Source organism: Balaenoptera acutorostrata, chromosome 13 (genome assembly GCF_949987535.1).
Source record: "Balaenoptera acutorostrata chromosome 13, mBalAcu1.1, whole genome shotgun sequence".
Lineage (NCBI taxonomy): Eukaryota > Metazoa > Chordata > Mammalia > Artiodactyla > Balaenopteridae > Balaenoptera > Balaenoptera acutorostrata.
In genome coordinates this window covers 21,936,804-21,962,391 of record NC_080076.1, presented here as the reverse complement: position 1 = coordinate 21,962,391, position 25,588 = coordinate 21,936,804, and the positions used below count along the sequence as shown (strand labels likewise).

At 36.3% G+C, this 25,588-nt stretch overlaps 1 protein-coding gene across 1 annotated transcript in view; it reads left to right on the top strand.

Annotated features, from left to right (window-relative positions):
* The window catches only part of DCC (DCC netrin 1 receptor), a 1,191,297-nt gene that overhangs the window by 678,444 nt on the left and 487,265 nt on the right, over positions 1-25,588 (top strand). The window contains exons 6-7 of the mRNA XM_057527412.1: positions 21,076-21,230; positions 23,807-23,927. Coding sequence (XP_057383395.1) covers positions 21,076-21,230; positions 23,807-23,927 — 276 coding nt within the window. The remainder of the gene's footprint in view (positions 1-21,075; positions 21,231-23,806; positions 23,928-25,588) is intronic.

The window sequence follows — 25,588 nt, the reverse complement described above, 5'->3', positions numbered from 1 at the left end:
ACACTAGAAATCAGGTTGACCTGGATTGTACCTATCACCTGTTGACCAGTGGTCGCACACCCACAAATGGGGCTGTGTGACCAGTGTATTGGATCATGGGTCTCTCTTGAAATTCTTTTCTGACATGTGATCACTTAGAATATTGATAAAATTTTTTCCTAGACTAGATACACTGTGACCTTATTTTTTGTGTGTGGTAATTAGGTAATATTATCTTTCCCAATTTTTTATAATTAAAAGTAACTTTTGTTCACTCTGAAATGTCATTATTTGGGAAATTAAAAGTATATTTCCCAATTATCATTATTTGGGAAATTGCTAAAAGTGCAGATCTCTGGAGTATGAGAGATGAGTTTCTAATTCTCTCATGTTATAAGACAGATAACTGGTTTGGATCATATAGAAACAACTTTGATGTGTATCCATGGACTCCAAAATTTGGTTTATTCAAATTTTGAATAAATAATAAAGTTTGAGTTGAGAAAGATAAATGAAGGTTAACAGTATAATTAAATTAAAACAGGTTTTCAAGGAAAAATAAGACAAAATGCATATAATGTTAGGATTTGCCAAAATTTTACCTTCTAGATATCAAACTAAAATTATTTTTAAAGAATTTGACTTTTTCAATAGGTTAAAGTATTCTGAAGATATTTTCCTGGGAAGAGCTCCAAAAGGGTCTAATAACTTACTCTTCAGATTATGTATTTTTACTTATATTGAACCTTTTAAATCAGTATATAGGTGTGTGTGTGTGTGTGTGTGTGTGTGTGTGCATGTGTCGGGGGGTGTATGTGTATGCAGGTTTAACTAATTTTAATTTTCAGTTAAGCTGTTTTTCAAAAAGGACAATTCACTGTTCTTTGTGGAACAGCTTTGAGAATATAAGAATGTGATGTTCTAGTAAATACGCAATCTGACTGGCAGTGTTATTTTTTTTTTTTAATTAATTAATTAATTAATTTATTTATTTATTTTTGACTGTGTTGGGTCTTCGGTTCGTGCGAGGGCTTTCTCCAGTTGCGGCAAGCGGGGGCCACTCTTCATCGCGGTGCGGGGACCGCTCTTCATCGCGGTGCGCGGGCCTTTCTCTATCGCGGCCCCTCCCGTCGCGGGGCACAGGCTCCAGACGCGCAGGCTCAGCAATTGTGGCTCACGGGCCCAGCTGCTCCGTGGCATGTGGGATCTTCCCAGACCAGGGCTCGAACCCGTGTCCCCTGCATTAGCAGGCAGATTCTCAACCACTGCGCCACCAGGGAAGCCCTGGCAGTGTTATTTTGAGAAATATGTATGTCTTGCTCTGGAGGTCAGTCTCAGACTTTCCTCTTGTTTGGATGCCACAAGAAAACATTATCAGTTAAATGATACAAAACACACTTTCATCTTTTAGAATCTTTTTTTTTTCTATGCTACAAAGAATTACAATCACCCAAAATTAAAAATAATAATAAAATAAAAGGAAGTCTAGTAGAACCAGAGAAAGAGAGAGAGAAACAAAGAGAATTGCATTTGATTTTTCCTGTATAAATTCCTTTTCAGGAGGAATAGAACTAAAGGAAAACAAATTAGAAGTCCTTTTACTTGAAGGAAAGATAATTTCCTGGCAAATAGTTGGACCAAGCATATATTTTTCCCATTTGATTTCCCTGTTGTCAGTTCTTTGGATGTAATACAGGCACTTATTGATCTAACCTTTCTCTCATGATACATGGCATTATTTGTGTTTTGGGGGTTTTTTAAAATTATTTATTTATTTATTTATTTTTGGCTGCTTTGGGTCTGCGTTGCTGCGTGCGGGCTTTTCTCTAGTTGCAGCGAGCAGGGGCTGCTCTTCATTGCGGTGCACGGGCTTCTCACTGTGGTGGCCTCTCTTTGTTGTGGAGCACGGGCTCTAGGCGCATGGACTTCAGTAGTTGTGGCACGCGGGCTCAGTAGTTGTGGCACATAGGCTTAGTTGCTCGACGGCATGTGGGATCTTCCTGGACCACGGCTCGAACCAGTGTCCCCTGCATTGGCAGGCGGATTCTTAACCACTGTGCCACCAGGGAAGTCCCGTTATTGTGTTTTGAGAAACATATTTTGTATGCATGGCATGAATCCATTTTGAAGAAAAGTTTATCAGTGCAACATCTTTGATAGAAAATGTTTCTAAGAGTTAGGAATCTATGGTTCTATACATTGTTTCTGTGGGGTTACTACTTACCATCCTATTTTATATTGGAGGAATCAGGGAAATCTCAAGCTCCACATTTAATACTTTTGCATTCATATGGAAACATAGCTCATGGTAAACCCCTGGGGATAAAGATCTAGTGTTCCATGGGCCATTATGAGAGTTTCAGGGTACAGAGTGCATAGAACATATAGGGATTTTTTTTTTTTTTTCTGAGCAGAATTTTGAGCATTGAAGCTCACTGCTGGGGAAAGAAGTTAATAATAAAGAGGAAAACTTGCAGTTCAAGTCAGACTTGAGGTGGAAACAGCGACTTCCCCAGAAATCTCCCTCTGGCTCTAAGTCTGACTTTTCTTGGCAACCCACATAAAACCTTTAAAAAAATTTAATGACATACCCAGTCCTTCACATACGGCCTCTTAATGAGTTGAGGATTCTCTGCTTTAGTGTGCCTTTCATACCAGTTAAAAAGAGTTCAAGTCTCTATAAAAGGTAGAACTCATTCTCTGACAAGTAACTGAAGACTCCCAAACTGACTTAACACAAAAGGGAATACAATGGCTCATAGAAATGAAAAGTTTCCGGGTGGGAAAGGCTTCAAGTACAGCATGATGAAGAAACTCAACTGGCAAACCCAATCCCAGGTAAACCTAATTTTTACCCACATTACACTTGAATTCCTGAAGCCAAACATGAGTGGAGAAAAACACAGGATCTTGCTGACAGGTCTCTCTTAATTATGATGACTGCTAGCTTCAAGTGGTCCTTAATGTTGGTTGGTGATCGGCCATGTTTCTCTACTCCATTTGATCTCCCAGGAGCTTGTAAAACTATTTCACAATGTTTCCTTTCTCCTCATCCATCCACTCCATCTTCCCCACCTCAGTCTCAGTGGATGATGTTGTTTGCCATTTCACTGAGAAAATAGCAGCTATCAGAAGAGAACATTCTTCTGTCCTATATTTATCAGACCAATGTGTGTGCCCCACCAACTCTTGCTTTCCTTCTGTATGACCTGACCTAAAACTAGCCCCTCTATCCTTGCACTGGCTCCATCGCTTCTTGGGTACCTACGGGCATTGCTTCAGCACTTGTCCTCTCTCTTTCCTAAAGCATCTGTTCTCCTCCTCTACTAGATCATTGCCAACCAACATACAAATATGATGTAATTTTCTCTATCTTAAAGAAAATGAACTTCATGAATGCACATTGCTTTCAGGCATGACCTTGTTTGTCTTCTTTTTTTGTGTTGTTTTTCTGTTATTTTCACTGCAAAACTTCTGTAAAATGTAGACTTATACAGTGTGTCTCCACTTCCTCTTCTAACAGACTATCAAAACTTTCCTTCCCGAGGCCTCCTCCTTTATGGTTATTTTTCAGGCCTTAATTTACTCAGCTTATTAACAATATTTGACATGGGTGACATACTTTCCTTCTTAAAACCCAATCTTCATTTCTCTTCTGGGACAGCTCCCTGGTTACTCCTTTTCAATCTCATTTACTGGTTTCAGCTCATCTCCCGGATGCCAAATGTTGAATTTACCCAGCTCTGAGTTTTCACTCCTCTTCTTTAACGGCCTGGGTGATATCCAAGACATACTATTTATGTATTGATAGCTTTCAAATTGTTTTTTTTTTTTCCCGTCCCAGAACTCTTCCCTAAGCTTTCGACTCATACAGACTCTCCTTAGATGTCTGGTATCTAACCCTAACCCTAACCCTAACCATGCTAACCCTAACATGTTATACTTAAAATGATAACCAAATTTCTCATCTCTTCCCACAGCTTCCCTACCCCATCATATCTCTCTAGAAAAGTTTCCCATCTCAGTGTAGAGCAGATGCACCATTCCAGTTGTACAGGCCAAAAAAGCCATGGGGTCACATGCCACATCTCCTCCCTGCTCCCCCCAAAACTCACCTCTGGTCTGTCTACAAATCCTGTTGGCTCTAACTTCAAAACACAGTCAAATATGGTTGGAATCTAAAACCCCACTGCCACTGTGCCACCCTGACGCAAGCTATAGTTATCTCTCACCTGGCTGTTGCAGGAGCCTCCTAACTGACCTCCTTATTTTTATCCTTGTTCCTCTACAGTCTGTTCTTAATTCAGAAACCAGAGTCCTGATAAATCTAAGATCTGCTGGGTTACTTCTCTGCTCAAACCTCTTTAAGGCTTTCCTCACTCCATCATAGTGGAAGCCAGAATAGTCAAGGAGACCTAGGCGATCTGGCCTCTGTGAGCTCATCTCTTCTTCTTCCCCTTGCTTGTGCTGCTTCAGCCTTGTAAGGCCACCTTTGCTGTTCCTTGGACCTTTCAAGAACACTCCTCCCTCCAGCTTTGCTGTTCCCTCTGCCTCAAGTATTCTTATGCCCCAAATACTCCCGTCCTACTCAACTAGCTAATTCTTCCCACACTCCCAAAGGACTCTTCCAACTCCCTTTTGTCCTTTACGTACTTTTTTTTTTTTTTTTTTGGTAACACTTACCATCACTCATTTTCAATCTTACTAAACTAGAATGGAAGCTTGCTGAGCACAGAACTTGGTTTTCTACACTAGTTTTGTTTTCTAGTGTATCTCCAGTGCCTAAAACAGTGCTGAAAGCAAAGTTTTAAGATGACAATTTTAGATCTGGTCTAAAGAATATTGATTTCACTATCTACAGTATTATCTGGTCAAAAAATCGATACATTTAGACTCTCCAATGTTATATGGAAAATGGAATCAAGTTTATTTTATAATTAAAAATTTAGTATAATTGTAGTTTGGGGGAATATCAAAAGCCCAATATTTATCTCTCAAGTATGTTTATACTCTTGCTCAAAGAGGAGTATTATAGCAATGTAGGGAAAACTGGAAACAACATAAGTGAACAGCAGTGGGGTTGCCTCCATTCTTTGGTACATTTGTATAATGGGGTACTAGGCAGCTTTTACAGACTATGCTATAATGTTTAGTGGCTTCATATTCATCCATAATTGATTTAAATAATACAGTCATTCTAATATATATTTGATACTTTGTATGCAATAGTAACGGACATCCCCATACACACATTTTTTTGGCATTTGCCTGATCATTCCCATGGTATTAATTCATAGTGTTTTTGCTAAAATTAGATTCAGGTTTTTAAAAACTATATTATTAGTCAGAACTTTTTTCCTGTGATTTTTTTGGGGAGTAGGATTTAGCAATTCTTTACTTAGAGAACTTAGTATTTTACTGTTACAAATGGTACTTCACTTCAGTGAACACTCATGTTGATAAATCATTGTTTCCAACTGTGCTTATTTCCCTAGGTTACATTCGTGATGCTGAATTACTTAATAAAAGAGAAAACATGTATCTCAAGTCCTAACATGGTCACTTTATACATCTTACAAAATTGCCTTATAAGAAAAGAATTTCAGTTTATCTTTCCTCAGAATTGTATAATGGTGTTTGTTTCATTTCAACTTTACAAAAAAAATGTTATCTTCACAAAAAATGTTTTTAAGAAGGTATTATAGCTTCCAAAAATCTTTACCCAAATTGATTAGGATATGCACCTACACAATTTCTAGTATAGTTAGTTCTGCTATAATACTTGTTTGGAAAATGTGAACTTGTTGCAAGGTAATCAGTATATTAGGGAACAATTAGAGTATAATGCACGTTTTGCATTTTCTATATGTGATTTTATCTGCAAGAAATAATAGGTGACTAGAGAAAACTGTGCCCAGCTGAGCCAAACCAGGTAGGAATCCAGAGCTCAAACATCTACTAGCTACCCTAGTTTACCACATGTGTTTATGAGCCACACCTATCCATAGCTGATTTTACAACTTTCTGTCTGATTTCAGATAACATTCCTTTTACCACTTCACTATAACATGGTAATTTTTTAGGAACACATATGTCTCATTATAGCAAAACTGTGTATGAATTCAACATACATCAAAGGTATGTCTACACTGGTGTTATTTGTGTTTGTTTGTTAATAGCCTACAGAAGTAATATTCTATTTTAGAAGCTTTCTGAATCACTGGTAAAGGCACTGGTGGATCTGTTATTCAGTATGTATCCCTAGCCCCCCTATCTGCTCCTTAACTGTGCATGGAGAAGGCAAACTTGAGACAGCAGAAATTGAAATGGAAAAGGAAGTGTTCAGAACATTTGGTGTAAGCAATATTGGAACTGAATATCTCTGTTTGAAAAATATGCTGTAGAGTCTGGGAGATGAGTTCTTTCAAGTATTGCTTCCCATCTTGGATACTCTTGAATCCTTTAGCTTTTCAGAAAGATAAAATTTAGTCCAAACCTGATATGCATTTTCAAGGAGGATTTTTCAAGCAAGTACTAGAGCAGGGTCCTTATCAATCCTTCAAGACTCAGCAAACATTGAGTTATTTTTTTCATCAGTTTCAAGCAGGAGAGCTGACATTCTCTTTAGACAGAGTAAATTATTTGGGGGACATTAGAAAAGACCCCTTACTCAAAGAAGCATTGCCAACTCAACCAATGACGCCTAAATTGTTCCGTGCTACAGTAAGAGATGAAATTTCAAGTGTAGTAATCCCTGGTTTTACATTCTAATTTAGATTCAGTAGCAAACGGCATCAAGTACAGCTAGGAAAATTTTGAGGATAAGAGAACTGACAGTGAGTAGTTGAAGAAGAAAGGTGATAAGGAATCAATTGAAAGCGAGCATAGGTACAAAAAGAAACAACACATATTTCCCATATAACGGATATATCGCCTACTTAATATATTTTAATATATGTAAATATATATTTATGTATAATATAATATATTAATATACATTTAAGGGACTTCCCTGGCAGTCCAGTGGTTAAGACTTCGCCTTCCAATGCAGGGGGTACGGGTTCAATCCCTGGTCGGGTAGCTAAGATCCCACATGCCTCACAGCCAAAAAACCAAAAAACATAAAATCAGAAGCAATATTGTAACAAATTCAATAAAGACTTTAAAAATGACCCACATCAAAAACATCTTTTAAATATATATATATTTAATATATAATATACTTAATATATTGCCTACTTAACTGCCCTTTTAATAAGTCACTATATGTGTGTGTCGGGGCAGGGGTGGTGCCAGAAAAACAAAACTAAACTAAACTAAAACCTGACATGGTTTTATTGTTTACGGTCATGAACAGTATTTACGCAGCCTTGTTCTGTTACCATGTTACATCTTTGCCTCCTAGTCTCTTAAGAGTTTTTATCATAAATTTTGAGTAGACGATTACAGGAAGGTGTTACTTAAGAGGCTGAACTCTTAAAATTTACCAACTCTGAAGGAATGAAACCACACTGGTATGGAAAGTACAACGAATAGGTAACAACAAATGTAACCTCTGATAAGGTAAGAAAACCACATGGTGCTATTGGAAAGCACAACCTTTGAAGTCAAGCAGAGCTGGGCTTTATCCTGACCCTCCACTTATGAGTTCACAATATGGAGGAGACCATTTAGCCATCAAGAGTCTTGTTTGCTTCATCTGTAAAATTAGAACTGATGAGAACACTTGAAAGGATGTTTTAAAAGATTCAATGAGATAAAGTTGTGTGAAAATATTCTATATTATCTGTCACTTGGAAAGTATGGGAAATGAAGGCTACCAAAAAATAAAAGGAAACAAAGGAAAATGCATTATGTCAGAGTTCTACTTTTGGAAACAGATCTATCTCCAGAGATGGTCAGGCTATACAATCCCAAAGCAAAACCAAACAAGTATATCTGAGATCATTGTTGACATTTAATGCTGCTATCTTTTGATTCATGCATGTACTCGTCAACAAATATTTGAGTGACTATAAGGCATGAAGCTAGGTGCCAGGGATAAAACAAAGTACAAGACCAGTCCCTGTTCTCCATGTTTTCATTTGTAAAGTTAAGAAATTGGGACAGATAATCAATTAGTTCTCTTTCATTTTTGATATTTTAGGATTTGATTATTACTGGTATTAGTAATATGTATATAGAGTTGCTATTGTCTTAGCTTGGGCTGCTGTAACAAAATACCATAGACTGGGTGGCTTAAACAACAGACATTAATTTCTCATATTTTTGGAGGCTGGCAAGTTTAAGATTAAGATGCCAGCAGATTTGGTTCTTGGTGAGGACCTCTTCTTAGCTGGCAGATAACCACCATCTTGCTGTGTTCTCATGTGACCTCTTCTTTGTGCGTGTGTATGATCTCTCTGTCTTCCGCTTCTTATAAGGGCATGAATCCCATCATGAGCATCCCATTCTCAGTGTCCCATTCTCATGACCTAATCTAAAGCTAATTACCTCCCAAAGTAATTACCTTCCAGTTCTAAATACCATCACTTTGGAGGTGTTAGGGCTCCGACACATGAATATGGGAGGAACATAAACCCTTAGCCCATAACATCTATACAATACTGTTATTAGGACAAAAGTTTTATAGGATTCTCTCTTATCCTTAAGGTAACCTTTATTTGATAGTTATTAGTATGCTCACTTTGCAGATAGACGCGGAGACTCAGAGAGGTGAAATTAATTGACCCAACGTCCCATAACCATGGAGCGGCAAAGGGCAGAATTCTGGTCTAGAAGTGGACTAGATCTATATCCTTTATAGATCCCATCAATCAGTCAATCAATCAAATCAGCATTTATTCAGCACTCATTGTGTTTTAGGATATATAGTAAGTAGTAATTAGGCACAGTTCTATCCTCAAAGTACTCCCAGCCTATATTTCTACTCTACCTGAAGTTCAGGTTTATTTAAAAAGCAAAAACAAACAAAAACTGGCTCCTTCTTGTCTAACTAGTGACTTGACTTGTAACTTGGTGGATTTATTTTTCTTTCCACAATGCAGAAATCTTGTATCAGCTTTATGCACATGAAAACAGAAAGAATGTTCAGATTGCAGTTTGCACTTTTGTTATAGGCATGTCAGTGGGTATAACAGGATACAAGGGCATATATATGGCCATAGAATATAGATGTTTGAGGTGTATAGATATATGTCACAAAGTAAAGACTTGTGTTGGTTTATATGACTGCTTTTGTTTGGCATATAAACAGGAATTATATGTATATGCAAGAACAAACATGAGATACATATGAATGACAAGTATGAAAATCTGCCAAGTACTTTTTAGAAGCTTCTGAGAAGCACATATATATATATATATTTAATCAGAATCAGTGGATGGATTATAAGCTTTCTAACCAGTTTGCTTTTAATTGATGAGTCATATGTTAAACTATGCAACTACTTCTGTAAATGAGAAGGAATAGGAGGGATTATGTAAAGTTTGAAACATTACATAAAATATTTCCTTGAGCTTTTCTTTCCAACCACTTCCCAAAGAGCCTTTGGGTGTGAGAAGGTTTCACTATGAAATGCACGGTCAAAAATGCAAGAACTTCTGAGTTAGCCTTACATTTTGACTGTTGTATTTGGTGAGTTTTAGGAGGAGAATGAAGTGTTTCCCTGAGGTTTGAAGAGTGTTAGTCACAGGAGAGGAAGTTTAGGGTTAAACACTGTTCTATGCCAGCACTGATTGCCAGACCCCAAGTGATAATGGTAGCAATACATCCCTTATCACACACACACATGTGCATGCACACACGCATACATATACGTGTTTATGATATTCAGGGTCCTCTAAAGTGCAAGACCAGGGCAGGGTTTTAAAAGTGGAATTCTTCAAAAGTGCCAGGATAATCACTGGCATCAGAAAGAAATTCTTCTTCCTGCTGGTCTCAAACCTAGAGCCAGAAGACATTTGTTGAACAACTGTTTTCCCAGGACTGGTGATCCCCAGTTTTATATACAGCAAATGATTTTGTTTTTATTGTTTATATACTGATTTTTAAATATAATTCCATTTACAAAAAATAAATAAAAATAGAATTGGAATTCTTAGCAGTCAACAAAAATTCCTAGATTTCTTTTGATATAAACTTCTGTTAAACGTGTAGTAGGTTTTGCTGTTTTTAATCTAATGCATGCTTTTATCATTTGCCCTTAATACACTACATTTTAAAATTTGATACCAATTCTTCCTAACTAAAATGAACTTTCTGAGTTCTGAAGTTTTTAACCCAATTTACCACTATGAATTACACACACATTTTGTAAGCATTCCTTTTTGGTTTTAACTATCAGGCAAAATGTTTAAAAAGACCATTTTCGTTTACTGTGCAAGAAGTCATTCAGGTTTACAAATGGATTATCTATGTGGTGAGATTTTATAAATCCTAACACACATGCACGTGTGCGAGTGCACATGCACACACAGACACACACACACACACACACACACCCCTTCTCCATGGTTTCTGAAATCCATGTTTGTAAAGCAGTGAAATTACCATGGAGCTTGGTCTTATCTGTAGGGAAATAGCTAAGGTCTCTTGAGGCCAAAATGCAGGAATGAAAAAGGCAGATAAAGTCTGAGAGTTGGAATGTAATCAATGCTGGAAGTACTCTTAAACCAAGTAATCTTAAAAGCCATATGTAAGTGTTAGTATGAAAGGAGTACTGTCATTTTGCAGCAAGACATTGAACTAATTACCTCTGACCTGTCTTTGAGTCACTTTCTCAAGTGACTCCAAGATGCTTGAGATACTTATGTTGGTATTTATCGTTTTAAGCAATGCATTGATGCTATTCAAATATCATTTTAATGGTTGAATAAAAAGCAAATTGACAATTTTATTTTCCCTGTTCTTTTCTTTTCTAAATCAACTTGATGTAAACTGTTCATGTTGAAGAGCATTGGACCAGCTAAATATACTAACAGGTTAGACTCACCAGAATTTTAAAGCGGGGGTGAAAAAAAAGGCTTTGGGATAATTTACTTTCTTTGTTTTAGTAGCAGAGAATGTTCTCGTGAAGCTTCGAGTTAATATAGAAGCTCATTATATACAGCGGCATTGATACCGACCAGGGTTCTGGGCCTTCCCCAATCAATAGAACTTGATAAGAGACCAGACAAGAAATTCAGGCAAGGCTTTACTGGGGCCCCTACTGTAGCAGGGGGGAGTGAAAACAAGTAACAGTTTCCCTAGCTCGCTCCCCTAGGGGGTGTGAGATGGTTCCTTATATGGGGTGAGGGAAGGAGTGTGTCCAGCGGTCGAGCTGGAGGGGTGACCTTAGGTGGTCTCCCCACCCCTTTGGTGGTGTTGAGTGCAGGGGGCATGCGCAGTACCCTGCTTTTGCTCCCAACGCCCTGTCTTTGCTCCTCGCTCTTCAGAAGTGGCAGTTGGACTTTCTCTTTGGTCTTTTTATATCCTCTTGTCCAGACTTTGCCCTAACTGCCCATGCACAGTTAGTTTTCATTTCTTTGTATTCTGTATTCCCTTGTAGTTTCTTTGTATTCTGTTGCTTGAGGAGAGGTTTGTCCAGGTGCACGTACTGCAGCAAAGGGTCCCAGGGCCCAGGTCCCAGCCTGTCTCAGCATTATTTTCCTTGAAGTTATTAAAGGATTGGAGAGAAACATCATCACCATCCCCTCCCCAGCAACATGTGAAGAGATTTCAAAGAACCTGAATGATTGGATTCCAATTTAACATTCTAAGTTTTCAAAGTAAGAAACTGAAGTCAAGAAAAGTTCAGTTACTTGCTCGGTGTCCATAATCTGACCTTTAGTAGAGCCAGAATCAGGGTTGTTCCTGATTCTCCTGATTCTCCTTTTTCTCATACAGTGGTTTTCCCCAGATCGTCCTGTATATAGGAAATATATAGGAAATATATCATCCTTCACCAAATTCGATATAGGAAACCTGGTGTTGCTCTTACCTCCACATGATTTCCCTTAAGGGTTTATGTACTCATGTCACCAGCAACAAGAGTTTCTCTGAAGTTCTTCCAAGACCCAGTGAAGAAATAGGATAAAAGGAAAAGAAAAGAAGGATAAACATGTTTACTTGCTATTTATATCATATGTATTACTTATACAAGGTCTTGAATTTCCAGTGGGTTCTATTATTTAAAGCTATCATAGTGAGCCCTCCCAGAAGGTAAATGTTTAATTAATATCTTTTTTAATCATTGAAAAATTTTTAAAATACAAAAAGAGAAAGAAGATATATCCATACTTCCATAATCACTGTACATCTTAGAATATTTGCTTCTAGAGTCTTTTAAAAATTGTTTTAGAAGAATCACTCTATTAATTTTGTGAAAATAACCCATGTGAATTAAAATTCATCCCAAATCTCAGTATTCCATACATCCTTCTATGTACATAAATAGTTGGATACTTAGGTAGAAATATGTTTATAACAATGTGATGCAGCTATAGATACTGTTTTTTAAAGTTCATGTTTTATTTAAAGGCATAATTGATTAAATTCCTGATGTGAAGGGTAGCACCTAGGAATTAGCATGAGGGGTTAGCAATCTCATCCATCCTCTCATTCCCCCACCTTCTGATTTTGGTAGTTATGGTATTAGTTGTATCCTTTTCACATTTATGACAATTGAGTTATCTTCAGTAAACATTATTTCCACTGTGTTTACTTTTATTTCTGTATAGTGTTATATTCAATATTCATCACCAGTCCTTTTATCACAATGCCTATCTTTTCATTTTGATGGTACTCTTCTTAATTGCCTGGATTGTGTTGTCAGACTTACTTTAGAAAGTGCTATATTTTCTGAGCACTTTCATAATTTAGACTATGGCTTTGTATATAAACAACTGTGTATAATATTCTTGGGTAATATTGCTTCATTATCTTCTAACATTGGATACTACTATATGGGAATCTGATTCCCCCTCATTCCTTGTAGATGTGTTTTGATTTTGACTTTTCTGTTTGAATGTTCAAATAATTATTTACCCTCCAGATTCAATATTTCAAATAAGATATGTCTTACTATTGAGAATTATGCATTCAATTTCCCAGGAAAATGGTATAGTCTTTCAATCTAAAAATTCAGATTTATTTTTTAGGGAAAATTTCCTATTATTTTATCTTTGAATATATCTTCTGTTCCATTTGTGAGCTTGCTACATCAGGATGCCAGTTATCTCAATATTAAATCATCTTTGCTTGGCCTCTTTCTATACAAGCTTTTCCTAATTACTTTAGTCTCTTTGCCTTTTTCATCTACATTCACTGCAGTTATCTCATTTCCAACACGTCGGTAATTTGATTTTTAGTGGTGTCTATTATGTTACTTGTACTTTCTAATTTATATATTGGCTCTCTAATGATGTTGTTTTGCCCCTTGATTTGTTTCCTTAGGTCCGCTACCTTCTTTTTCATTTCATTCTGTTGTTTTTCATCTAGTCTTTGACCTCTAGTGTTGTTGAATTTATTTTCATAATAAGTAAATCCATTGTGTGAAACAATTTAAGAAATTTATTTCTGCTTCTCCCCTTAGATTTTCTTCTGGGTTGAGTGTTTTCTTTTTCTCTCTTCCTCCCCCCACTTTTCCCTCCCTGCCCCACCCTCTCTCTCTCTCATTATTGTTGCCGATAATATATTTCCATATTTCCCACGTGTGTCATTTATCTTGCTCATGTGTGGGTGACTCTGTCCAGACACTCTTTGTGCTAATATAGCAGAAGTTACTTCTAGACTTATTTACCACGCTGCCTGAGACCCCTTGGGCTCCAGTTTGTAGTGCTGGATATTTCAGGTTTTATTAATTATTTAATAACCAGCAGGAATGGTCAGGGAGTGAGTTCAGTTGAGGCAACATTCAGCCTCTTTGAGAGCACCCAGCTTCGTTGGCTGGTTCCGTATCCTATTCCCTTCTGTAGGGGAGGGGCTGGTCCTCAGGTTGATAGACACTGCAGCTTCTCCTCAATCAGAAAAGGAAGGAAAAACATAGGACTCTCCATAGGTTTCACATTGATTCAGTTTTGGAGGTATTACTGAGAATTCTTAGGCTTTTCCCCAAAGTCCAGGGCAGTTTCTGGGGTTTAAGGACAGATAAGGAACTAAATCCTGCTCTGCCTTTCTCCTCCATTCCAGAAACATCTATTTTGATTTTTTTTTTTTCATTTGCAATTGACTGCTTTCTTTTCTTTGGTTGCTATGGTTGGTGTGTGTGTGTGTGTGTGTGTGTGTGTGTGTGTGTGTGCTGGGACTTTTGACTTCATTGGGTATTGGGGAAGGGAAATTAGTTATGTGTTAGAATTCGTCATTGTCTCAGTTAAATGTTTGTGTTGGAAGATTCCCTCATAGAATATCTACTACTGACAAAAAACTCAAAAAACAAAGTTTTCACTATAATTTACTGTAACTCTTCAATGTCCATTTAAAAATACACAGAAATTGCTCTCATGCAGGACAGAAACATTTTTTCTAGCTGTTTAGAATATCCACATCTTTTACTCTCAAATAACAAGAGGGCATGCTAGAAAACATTTGACTGAGGGAAAAATAATAACTTCTAAATTTCTGTCAGTATGCAGTGTTAGGAACTAGATAACTTATTCTAAATATTTATTATTTTTGTCATAACCCATGTGAGTTAATGTTTTTATCTTGTTTTTCTTAAAATGTTTTCATTTTCTTCATAGCTAAAGTTGAAATTGGACAAGAAAGATGTTTATAAATTGTATATGTATGGATATATCATTTGCATGTCTTTGTGTATACATAACATTTTAAATATAGGTATTTGATGTGATTTTACAGTTTACATAGAATTACATAGGAGCACAGATATGTATATAAATATATAGAAGTAAATGTATTTAATATATGCGTGTTTATGTATACATATACATATGCATACATACACACACACACAGACTTAATAGTTGGAGAGTTACCAACATCTACTGAAGGACACTGATAACACACAAATCAAGTTTCCAAAGACATCGTGATAACATAAGTAAGCATATAGAATTAGGACCTTGAGATTAATCCTCCTATCATTTTTATCACTGGTTTGAGCCTTACAACATCATTCTCCCAGTTTGGTCCTAAGCTCTACAGTTAAAGAGAGAAATGGAAAGCTCAGTCTGGATTTAGAGAGAAGCAATCCTGATTACAGAAGCAGCCAAAACTGAGGAAGAGTAATGGGATTATTTGTCTGGATAAAGAAAATTGTGACAAGAGATCTAAAATAGTTTCTAAGCACATATTTAAAAAAACCAAAACAAAAAACAAAATAAAACAAAAAAACCTAAACACAACTCCAAAGTAAAGGTTGAAGGTCAGATGTTCTTCATCCCCACAGCAGATAGACTAGAATTTTTAGATAGGAGCACAAATTTTTTGGCATAATGGGGTAAGAGATAAAATCAAAAGGTCTTAATTTTTATTTCTCTAAGATGATTTAAATATCCTCTTTGCCAGCTATAGCAGAATAGCTTATAGTTTGATGTTTCTAATATTCTATTGTTGTCATTAACATTGACTTTAGAAGAAAAGTATATCCTTATTCATAAATGTTGTTCCTCATCTAGCTTTTCCATAGCTATTACCTGTTTGCAGCCAGAAAGTGGCAATGCCAAAGCATTGGCCTATGAAGACTAAACCACCTCCATGCCTGTTTATCTAATAAGTATTTATTAGCACCCATCCCATGTTTAGTCTTGGGGACAGAAAGAGAAGTAAGGCAGCCCCTGTCCTTAAGAAATTAAGAGCTTGGTGGATTTGCATCCAGATGGATGCTACAAGGGGATGACTTGTTGTTGCTTCATCAGCTTTTCTGAAATGTAGTTTTCAATAATGATGTATTTACTTCTGCTTGAGAAAAAAATGTATAATTAAATATACCACTTAGGCTTACACATATGTCAGGGAAAAAGGTAATGTACATTCTGGAAGTTGTTAAGAGGACCCAAACACCCCCTGCCCCCAGAAATTGAAACACTTTTTTGAATAGAAAATGCTAAGAATAAAATCCATAGCTTAATAGTCATTTTTCTAGAACAATGGGAGCCCCAGTCAATATTAGTAATTAGAACAAAACTAAAATGAGATCTTATTTCCAATGTGGAATACATTCTAGTCACTTAAGGCTAGAACCCAACTTACCCCAACCTACATTTTTTAAGAGAGTACAGACAGGTATGTATGAGAGACAACTCAAATAGAGAATGAAATGCAAATCTCAGCACCCAGTCCTATGGGGGAGGACAGATGTGTAGGTAGGAAGGAACAAACTAGAGAGAAATATTCAGCAGATTTCAAGTCACTTGTCACATAAGAAAAGGCCTGGGGAGAAGTGTTGGATTGGGCAGAAATATATCACACAGCTCCTTGTTAAATAAAGGAGAAGGAAGGTTATTCATTTAAAGATCAAGTCAGCTGAAAGAAAGTTACTTTGGCACCAGAAGTTGGTGCAGGAAGAATTGAAACTATGGAATGAAAGAGCTATTTCTAATCTATAAATTGAATGTCCATTAGAAACCTTATTCCATAAAACTAGGATTTCGTTGAGGCACATTTCACATGGAAGCCTGAGTTGATAAAAAAAATATTTTCCCCCTGTGCTATGTTATCTCTAAACCTACATTCAACACCAGATGGCTTCCTTTGTAGTCATCTGAATGTGATTACATATCAAACTATGGCTCCTTAAGGTGAAATTATCTGACTGTACTTGAAAGAACTCAATTTATTTTGGATATAGAGTTAACCCAATTTGGCAGCAAACGTATTTTAGATTTTTGATCTGGTCAGAATCTTCAGGTATTTGCATTTAAGAGAAGACTAATGGGTTTATGTCCATTATTTCAACAACAAATTAACTCCAAAAAGCCTGGAGAGACAGAGAGAAGCGTTTTGCTCAGGGACACTAGTTGGCTTTCCAGTGTTCCCAGCATAAAAATGTAGCCCATCAAGGCTCATGGTAATTTCTATTGTCTTCCTAACAAAATCTCACTAATCTGTTTTTTTCCTTGATGTTTATCATTCCCATGATGTTTATCATGTTTATCATTCACCAGTTGTGTGTTCTGCCTAGTGTTCATTTAAACCACCTGCATTCCTTTAAAGTTTCATTCTTGCAGTTTCAAAGAACTGTAGTAAATTTTTAGGATGTATAGAATCTTCTCAGTGTCAAGGTAATACAGAGTGTTAATTATGTGTCCTAGAGCAGTATTTTAGAATTGACCCACATTTATTTGTACCTAAATAACTGGAAAAGAATAGATAAGTGTTACTAAAAATACTTGTGAGGCATCTTTTATGTGAAATAAAACCTTTAATACTATTTAGGTTGTTGATGATGACTTGGTTTGGGGCTGAAATTACCGAATAAATTTTACTCTACAGAATGCAAATGATTAGTCATAGCATAGAAACTCATTTATAAAAGATTTAATTTAGAGAAAACGTTTACTCAAATTTAAGGTTTAATTGTACAATTCTAATGATTGCAGTATAGAGGGATCTCTCATCTATTAGTCATTTCTAAATATGATAGCATTTTCTAGAACAGACATATTTTTTCCATCTTTCTGTTGTAGTCACTATTTCTTCTTCCCTCAACCCCTAAGTTATAAAAATGCTCTATATATGTACTCTAAGTACTTAAGAAGATCCTGAGAAACCAAGATCTAATGAAAATGTGGGTAATTTATTTCTGGTCATGAATTTTATTCTATCTAAAGAAGGAAAATAAAAAAAATCAATCAATCAGTCTTGCCTGAAATTGCTGTAACATCATACGTGTATGTTAAGCAGTTCTCTGAAATGGACTAAAACTGTGTGAATGGAACGATTTGATAAACTTGAAAATTCATGGCACTTCATTTTTATTAGTCATTAAGAAATTGTTGCCCCCCAAATAGTTTAAAGTAGTGAATTATTCCTTCCATGAGAGTGGAAAGGAAGGAGAACTATGTTAATATTCAAAGGGAATTAAAAGAAAAAGCATATGCTTCAGGCCCCATCTTTATAGTCTGGTTAGTAAATAATGATGTAGGTGAAAAATATCTAACAATAATAAGTGGTATAAAAATTGAGCACAGAGAGAGAGCACTGCAGGAAGCAGGAAAATCCATCATCGGCTTCATGAAAGACAACATTTCATGGAAGAAGGAGTGTTTGAGTTCCCTCTTCATGATCAGAAAAATGCTAAAGAAACATGTCCACAACCATTGATAAGTCATATTCACTCATTAGTCCCAGTTTATATTTGTGTTGAGAATCTAGTACCCCAGAGCAGTGAAAGGTATACCTAGGTCCTAAATTCTTGGAAGCAATCCTAAAATAGGATGAATAGATCCTAGTCTGCTCATCACAAGAAAAGAGAAAGAAAGAGAGAGGAGTAGCATAGGAGTAGGAAGGATTAAGAGTATAGAAGAGGAAAGCAGGAAGAGAAGAGAATACCAAATCTCCTTCTCTCTATATAAATATATACACATATATATGTATATGTTTATGTATGATGTATGTTTATTTATATTACTTATATACATATATATTTAAAGTTTAGTCTCAACCCCCATAAATTAATTTCAAGATCCACTTATGGAAGTCATCTACATTTTGAAAACTCTGATGTGGGCACAAATGATTCCAGGAAATCTGATGAACATGAACACCAGGGCTTAGCAGACTCAGACAGTTTTCATGGCACCAGGAAAGAAGGACTTAAAGGGAGAGGCAGAATAGACAACGTGATGTTATTTTTTTAATAGCTCTAATTGCTTAATTTCTATTATCACTGAGGCTTTGGGAATATTTTTGAGTTATCCTTCCATCAGAATTTTTTTGAGTTATCCTTCCATCATAATTTTTTATGGCAAAATAATTTTCCATCAGAATTTTCCAGAGGTAGAACGATTACAAAATAGTTCAGAGTGTAGGCAGTGGAGTCAGCCTGTCCGTGTGGTTTGGAGAAGTTGCTTACACACCACGGTCTCTTCATTTCTAGAATGGGGGGTAAAAGAGCCTGCTTCAAAGAGTTGTGGTGTGAATAATAAAGTGCTTAGGCTAATAAATTGTACAGTCAGCTCTCAATAAATACTGGATATCGGCTGGTAAATAAATACTTGATCAAAATCTGTGATAAAATTGACAACAGAATCCAAAAGAGACAATAAATGTTTCTGCTCAGAGGCACTCAAGAAATATTTCTGATGTTGGTTCATTCTCAGTGAATTTGGTGAAAGAATAAATAAAGTCTAATATTATTATAAATTATAAGTAATTAATCTTAGCCCTATATACAGTGGTGACACATTCTCTGTAGGAAAGCTCTCAGACACGTTTTTTCCATATCTTTAGTCTGCGAATATTAATGCATCCCAGCCAAGTCATCTAAACCAAGTTGCCCCTGTGAAAGATTCAAGAATTAATAGTTGTTTGGTAATAGAGGCCCAAATATTTAGTTAAAAACAGGAAGATAAGACAGGGAAGGGGAGAGAGGGAGGGACAGAGAGAGAGAGAGAAAGAAAGAGGAGAGGAGAGGGGAGGGGAGGGGAGGGGAGAGATCTGACTTCCAAGATCATTCAGTAGAAGAACTAGGACTTGAATCCTGGGTGCCTTCCACTGGCTCTTCGATTTTTCTAGAAGGCAATGACCATCAAAGATTGCAAATTCACTTTGACTTCAAGGGAAAGTTTTGCTGATGGTGGTTGGAAAGAGCAAAGTATGGTGGTTACTCAAAGAAGCAAAAATTAGCACACTTTACTCACTGAGCATAACAACAGCAAAGACAAAAATTATAATCTGTCTTTAAAAATGTCTACGAAAAATACATATTTATTTCCAATGTGAAAAGGGGATCAAGGCTGCTACTTCCCTGTGAATTTAACCTGGATTTCAGACAATATAAATATTCAAGTTTGACATCATTTTAAGGTTCCCAGTGGAAGAAAATGACAATCACTTTTTAAAATTTTTTTCTTTATTGGAGTATAGTTGATTTACAATGTTGTGTTAGTTTCTACTGTACAGCAAAGTGAGTCAGTTTTACATACACATATATCCACTCTTTTTTAGATTCCCATATAGGTCATTACAGAGTATTGAATAGAGTTCCCTGTGCTATACAGTAGGTTCTTATTAGTTATCTATTTTATATATAGTAGTGTGTGTACGTCAATCCCAGTCTCCCAATTTATCCCTTCCAACATCACTTTTTAAAATGTTCCTTTCCTACACAGTGTTTTGAGGCACCAAGTCTGAGAGATTCACTAGCGAAGGTGTGTTATATTTGTAATTTCCTTTCAGCTGCAAATTTCCATCATAGAGTAACGAGTATTATGGTAATTAAGACATTAAATTAAATTAGTGTATCATGTACCCTGCTGAGACAATAGTAATATAGTATAGCAATGCACTAGAGTAGATAATTGCTAGGACAATAGGCATGTGTCCACAGTAAAGATGATGGTCATTTTTAGTGCCCTATCACCACAGCCAGTTTCAATGGGAACGAGTCCGTCACATTAACTAAATCCTAATGAAACTCTAGAATTACAGAGACACTAAGCATTCATGTCTTATACACTGGGTTGTGTCAGTCATATCAGCTCCCCTTTATTTGCTTTATCAGCATAGTTTCCATAGCTTTATGGACTTCCCAGTGTCCTTTATGTAGGTCAATTGGATACAAATACTTAGTTATTCAGAATGTTTATTATATGCAATTATTTTTATTTATTTTTTAAAATTTATTTTTATTTATTTATTTTTGTTTATTATATACAAAGGTTATTTTGTTGTTTGTTTTTTTTTTTACATTCTTTGTGGCAAGACACCATTAACACAACAACACACTGTTTAACTGCATTTGGCGGGGGGCAGGGGTGGGGGGGTGGAGGGAGTTTATCATGTCCTACAGTAGTTCCTATAAAGTAAACTGAGGGCTTAAGGGAATTATTTGAATTACAAACATTTTCAATATTTGTTTCTAAGTCAGAGAAGATGTTAGCATGCAAGTTCACATCCCCACCCACTCACTTTTTATTTTTCTGTCTTTACAGTTCCACCATGGTTTTTAAATCACCCTTCCAACCTCTATGCCTATGAAAGCATGGATATTGAGTTTGAATGTGCAGTCTCTGGGAAGCCTGTGCCCACTGTGAATTGGATGAAGAATGGAGATGTGGTCATTCCTAGTGATTATTTTCAGATAGTGGTAACTATCGTTTTTCATATTCACTTTACAATCCCATTCATTGTCTACTCTGTTTTCAGTTGCTTTTCTTTCTTGGGAACAACGTTCCCATTGGGAATGTTTATGATGTATGAAGAAAATTGTTCCAATAAAGCAAATCATTTTTTAGGCTTGGAATTTTTGAGCTAAAAAAGTCATCAAACAGTCCAGTCATCAAACAGTCCAGCCCCCTTGTTTTACAGACACAGTTTTAAACAAACAAAGAAAAAATGGGGGGCCTAAGACCAGTGCTTTCTAAATATTCTCATTGGTGGTTCTTGGAAAAACAGAGTTTAGAATCTAGTTCTAGACTGTATGAATCCAAGAATCTCTTACTTCTTTAAATTTTGCCCATTATAATAAAGTTTCAAGTAAGATACGCTACTTATGAATATGGTAGTCTTACTTCGATAATTAAGATGGTCACTTTTTGCTCCTTTGCTACTCTTCCAGATAGGACCAGCTGATCCTACATGAGCAGTAGAAAAGGGCAGTGATGATGGTGATAGTGACAATGGTGGTGGCAGTGGTGGAGAGGATTTGAAGACCCAGAGTTCACATCCTTTGCAATTCTGAACTTTGGAAAGAATTGAAGCCAAGAACAATGGTTCTTATAGTTCATATAAGGTTTAGTGTACCTCTCTGTCCCTGCCCTGGAGAAAGATAATAGGGATAATGGTGGTATATTCACTGAGTTGTTGTCCTGGTACATAGTGAGTGATCCATACCTATCATTATTATTATTGTTTTTGCTGCTACCAGCAGAATGCTTTGCTCATTTAAAAATACTCTGTGAAAACTCTCCTTTTGGTGTAGGTCAGCATCAGAGGTTCTGAATTCAAATGAATATCTGAGAAATATGAAAAGCACTTTTTAAATATCAAAGAACTTTGCAGCTAAAGAAGGAGGCTTTCAATCCATTTCTCTTATGTTTGAGATGCAGACATGACCCTGTCAAAGAAAAGTGGTCCTCCAAGCCAGGTCTCCCAGGAGACGGCAATTATAGTGTAAGTGCCCTATAGAATTCAGGCACAAGCTCTCTCCTTGGCTTTACAGTGCCTCTTGCTGGTGGTCCCTCTTGCATGATCAGTCGTCTTTCAGAAACTTCCATCATCTCTTGATTCATGCATTTTGTCACATTATAAGGGCTCTTAAGGAATACATCCGTAAAGAATATCTTTATTATGTTTATCACCACTTACCATTTTTCATTTTTAGTTGCATTTAATTGGTTGGGAATAGAGTAAGAAAGGAAAAAAATTTAACTTTTGAATGCCACATCAATCCATTAGTTCCTTTACATGCAATGCTGTTTTCCTTATCACTGAATTAAAAATGATCTGCCATGGGGCAACTGGAAATATGTTGTATATGCCTAAAATATATGCTACTTGCATATAGAGGAAATTGTTGAGTGCCCTTAAGGACACAGGATAAAATGAAACATTTCATTTTTTTCTACAGTTTGAATAATCTTTCCCCCAGCATGACTTATTATAGCCAACCTACTTAAAATGTTCCTTTTCTTAAGGTAAAAAAAAAAAAAAAAAAAAAGTATGGTATGAGCCCTTTTCGCATTAAATTGTGCTTAAAAATATTTCCCCAATAGCTCCAGATCTGTCACACATGTAACATTTAGCACAAATAGTAACTTATATGAGAATTGTTAATTGGAAGTTAGTCAACTTTATCTTAAGAATTTTACATCAGCTGAGAATTGACTACAAGACACTAAAAACAATTAAGAATTCCCCATGAGGTAATATTTATCTCTTAATGACTTCAGGGGAAGTGATTTAACTCGTCTCACTTACTGAACTAATTCTTACACTATCGAAGATAAACTGAGTTAGTGTAATTAAATGCTATTTCAGATCACTTTATCATCCATCCTTGAAAACTATGGTGGCCCAATTTACATAAAACAGGAGTTAACATTGCTGTGTTTAATTTATGGATTACTGAAGGTGAAACATTTTGGCCATATAACAAGAATGACATGGGTATAAAAGATCTACCATACCCTCCTGCAAATCCCTGAAAGAGCACGCAATTTTAAAAGGATTTTCAGACTTTTTTTTTCTCGGCAAATGTCCAGAAAATATCCAACCTAGATTTCTTGTCCTTTAGAAGCTGCAAAGATAAGTAATTTTTGTTTCCTTTTGCTTTTTTTTTTTTGCCCCTCCAGCAGCCACTGAAACTATTTCCTTCAGTACAAGGAAAAGAATGAGATTTCTTCTGATACTAACCTCTCTTTCATCCATACCTAATAAATGAGTTTTCTGTTTACTGCTCATTTATTGGAGGCTGATGTGCATTCTTGGGAGTATACTTTTCATGGCAGAACTAGGTTAAATTGCCGCACGTGGATTCAGCAGAGTCTTGGGAATCTGTGACATTTCCCAGGTGACACAGGACATATCTATAAGGCTGAGGACCCTCTTGGCCTCCCTTCTGGTTTTTTTTGGGAAGTTTGATTAAAATTTGTTTTGTGATCGTTTTGTCACTTGGAGTGTTTTGCTTTTTCAAATGCTTTACCTGCTTTCTCTTCTCCCTAGGGAGGAAGCAACCTACGAATCCTTGGGGTGGTGAAGTCGGATGAAGGCTTTTATCAGTGTGTGGGTGAAAATGAGGCTGGAAACGCCCAGACCAGTGCACAGCTCATTGTCCCTAAGCCTGGTAAGATGAAGTGAACTTTGCTCTCGTTCCTGTAGTTGCAGTTATGCGTGGTTCATCTGTGAAATCTGTACTGTTTTCCCTATTCTCAAAGTCAACTTGAAATTATTGAGTTATTTAGTTAATCAGGTATACATGTGTGTATTGATGGTATATTTGTGCTAGCAAATTATATCTATGACTATCGATATATATCTCCATCCAGTGAGATACAGTCAAGATGACAACCCCTAAATTACTACCGTCTCCCCTCTTCTGTGGCCTACCTTTCTTCTTGGTGTTTCATATAAATATAAACTCTATATATGGAACATATATATATGTAATATATATAAAATAGATAAGCATATACATGTCTACACACATGCTTATTTATAGTCTTAAATCAACGGAAGTTGGTAGAGAAATAACAGAAGTAGTCACTTGAAAGTAAAAACATTTTTCTCTTTTTTTAAACAGATTTTGATAAGTTGTCCTTTTTTCTATAATTTATTAATTTTTTTTTTATTTTGTTCTGTAATCTTTTAGAGGTTTAATATGGTGGTGTATTCAAAACTAGCATAAATCTATAATAGACATGTCATGTAATATCCCCATAACAATATGATTTCCAGAAAGCAAGCAAACAGACAAAAACAAACACACAAAAAAACCAACTGGTCAGCTACTCTGAAATGTGGTTACACTAAAGAAGGTCAAAAACATCCCTTCTCTCTTTTTTTTTTTTTTTTAATTTTATTTATTTATTTATTTATTTATGGCTGTGCTGGGTCTTCGTTTCTGTGCGACGGCTTTCTCTAGTTGCAGCAAGTGGGGGCCACTCTTCATCGCAGTGTGCGGGCCTCTCACTATCGTGGCCTCTCTTGTTGCAGAGCACAGGCTCCAGACGCGCAGGCTCAGTAGTTGTGGCTCACGGGCCTAGTTGCTCTGCGACATGTGGGATCTTCCTAGACCAGGGCTCGAACCCATGTCCCCTGCATTAGCAGGCAGATTCTCAACCACTGCGCCACCAGGGAGGCCCCCCTTCTCTCTTTTTATTCTTTTTTTTTTTTTTTTTAAAGCAGGGACTGAACAATTGTTTATATAGATCAAAATACCTTAAAATATTAATACCTCCTCATGAAAAGTTTTCATACCACCTATTGGTTATGTTAACTTCAGCTTTTTTAGGCCAGTTTCCTTCCTATTGACTCAACCTTGTCTTAATCTTTCCCTGCAATAATTTTAATAGAAAACAGAAATTTCTATATAGCTATAGAAATATATGAGACGTAGTATTTCTTTGGCTTCTATCATTTACAGTGTGCCTGTTGAGGCCTTATATTCTGTGTATCTCTAACCAATTATCCGAAGATGCTCAGACTCTCATAATAATGCTCACAATGATGACTTTCTCTGTTTTTCTTGATTAAAACAAGAAAGCAACCATAGAACCGCAGTCCCAGATGAGTAAAGGAATGAAAGGAACTATTTAGGAATTTAAAGGTACAGTTAACCCTTGTTCAAGATCACCAGTTTCTCTGATGGACTGTTTATCTTCCCTCCATTTAATGTGCCTTACATGTTAGTGTAACTTCATTTGTGTGACTAAATACATTCTCTTTTGCTGAAACAGTAATGGATAAGGATGAGACAAGGAACCTCTAAAACCAAGGTCTCTAATG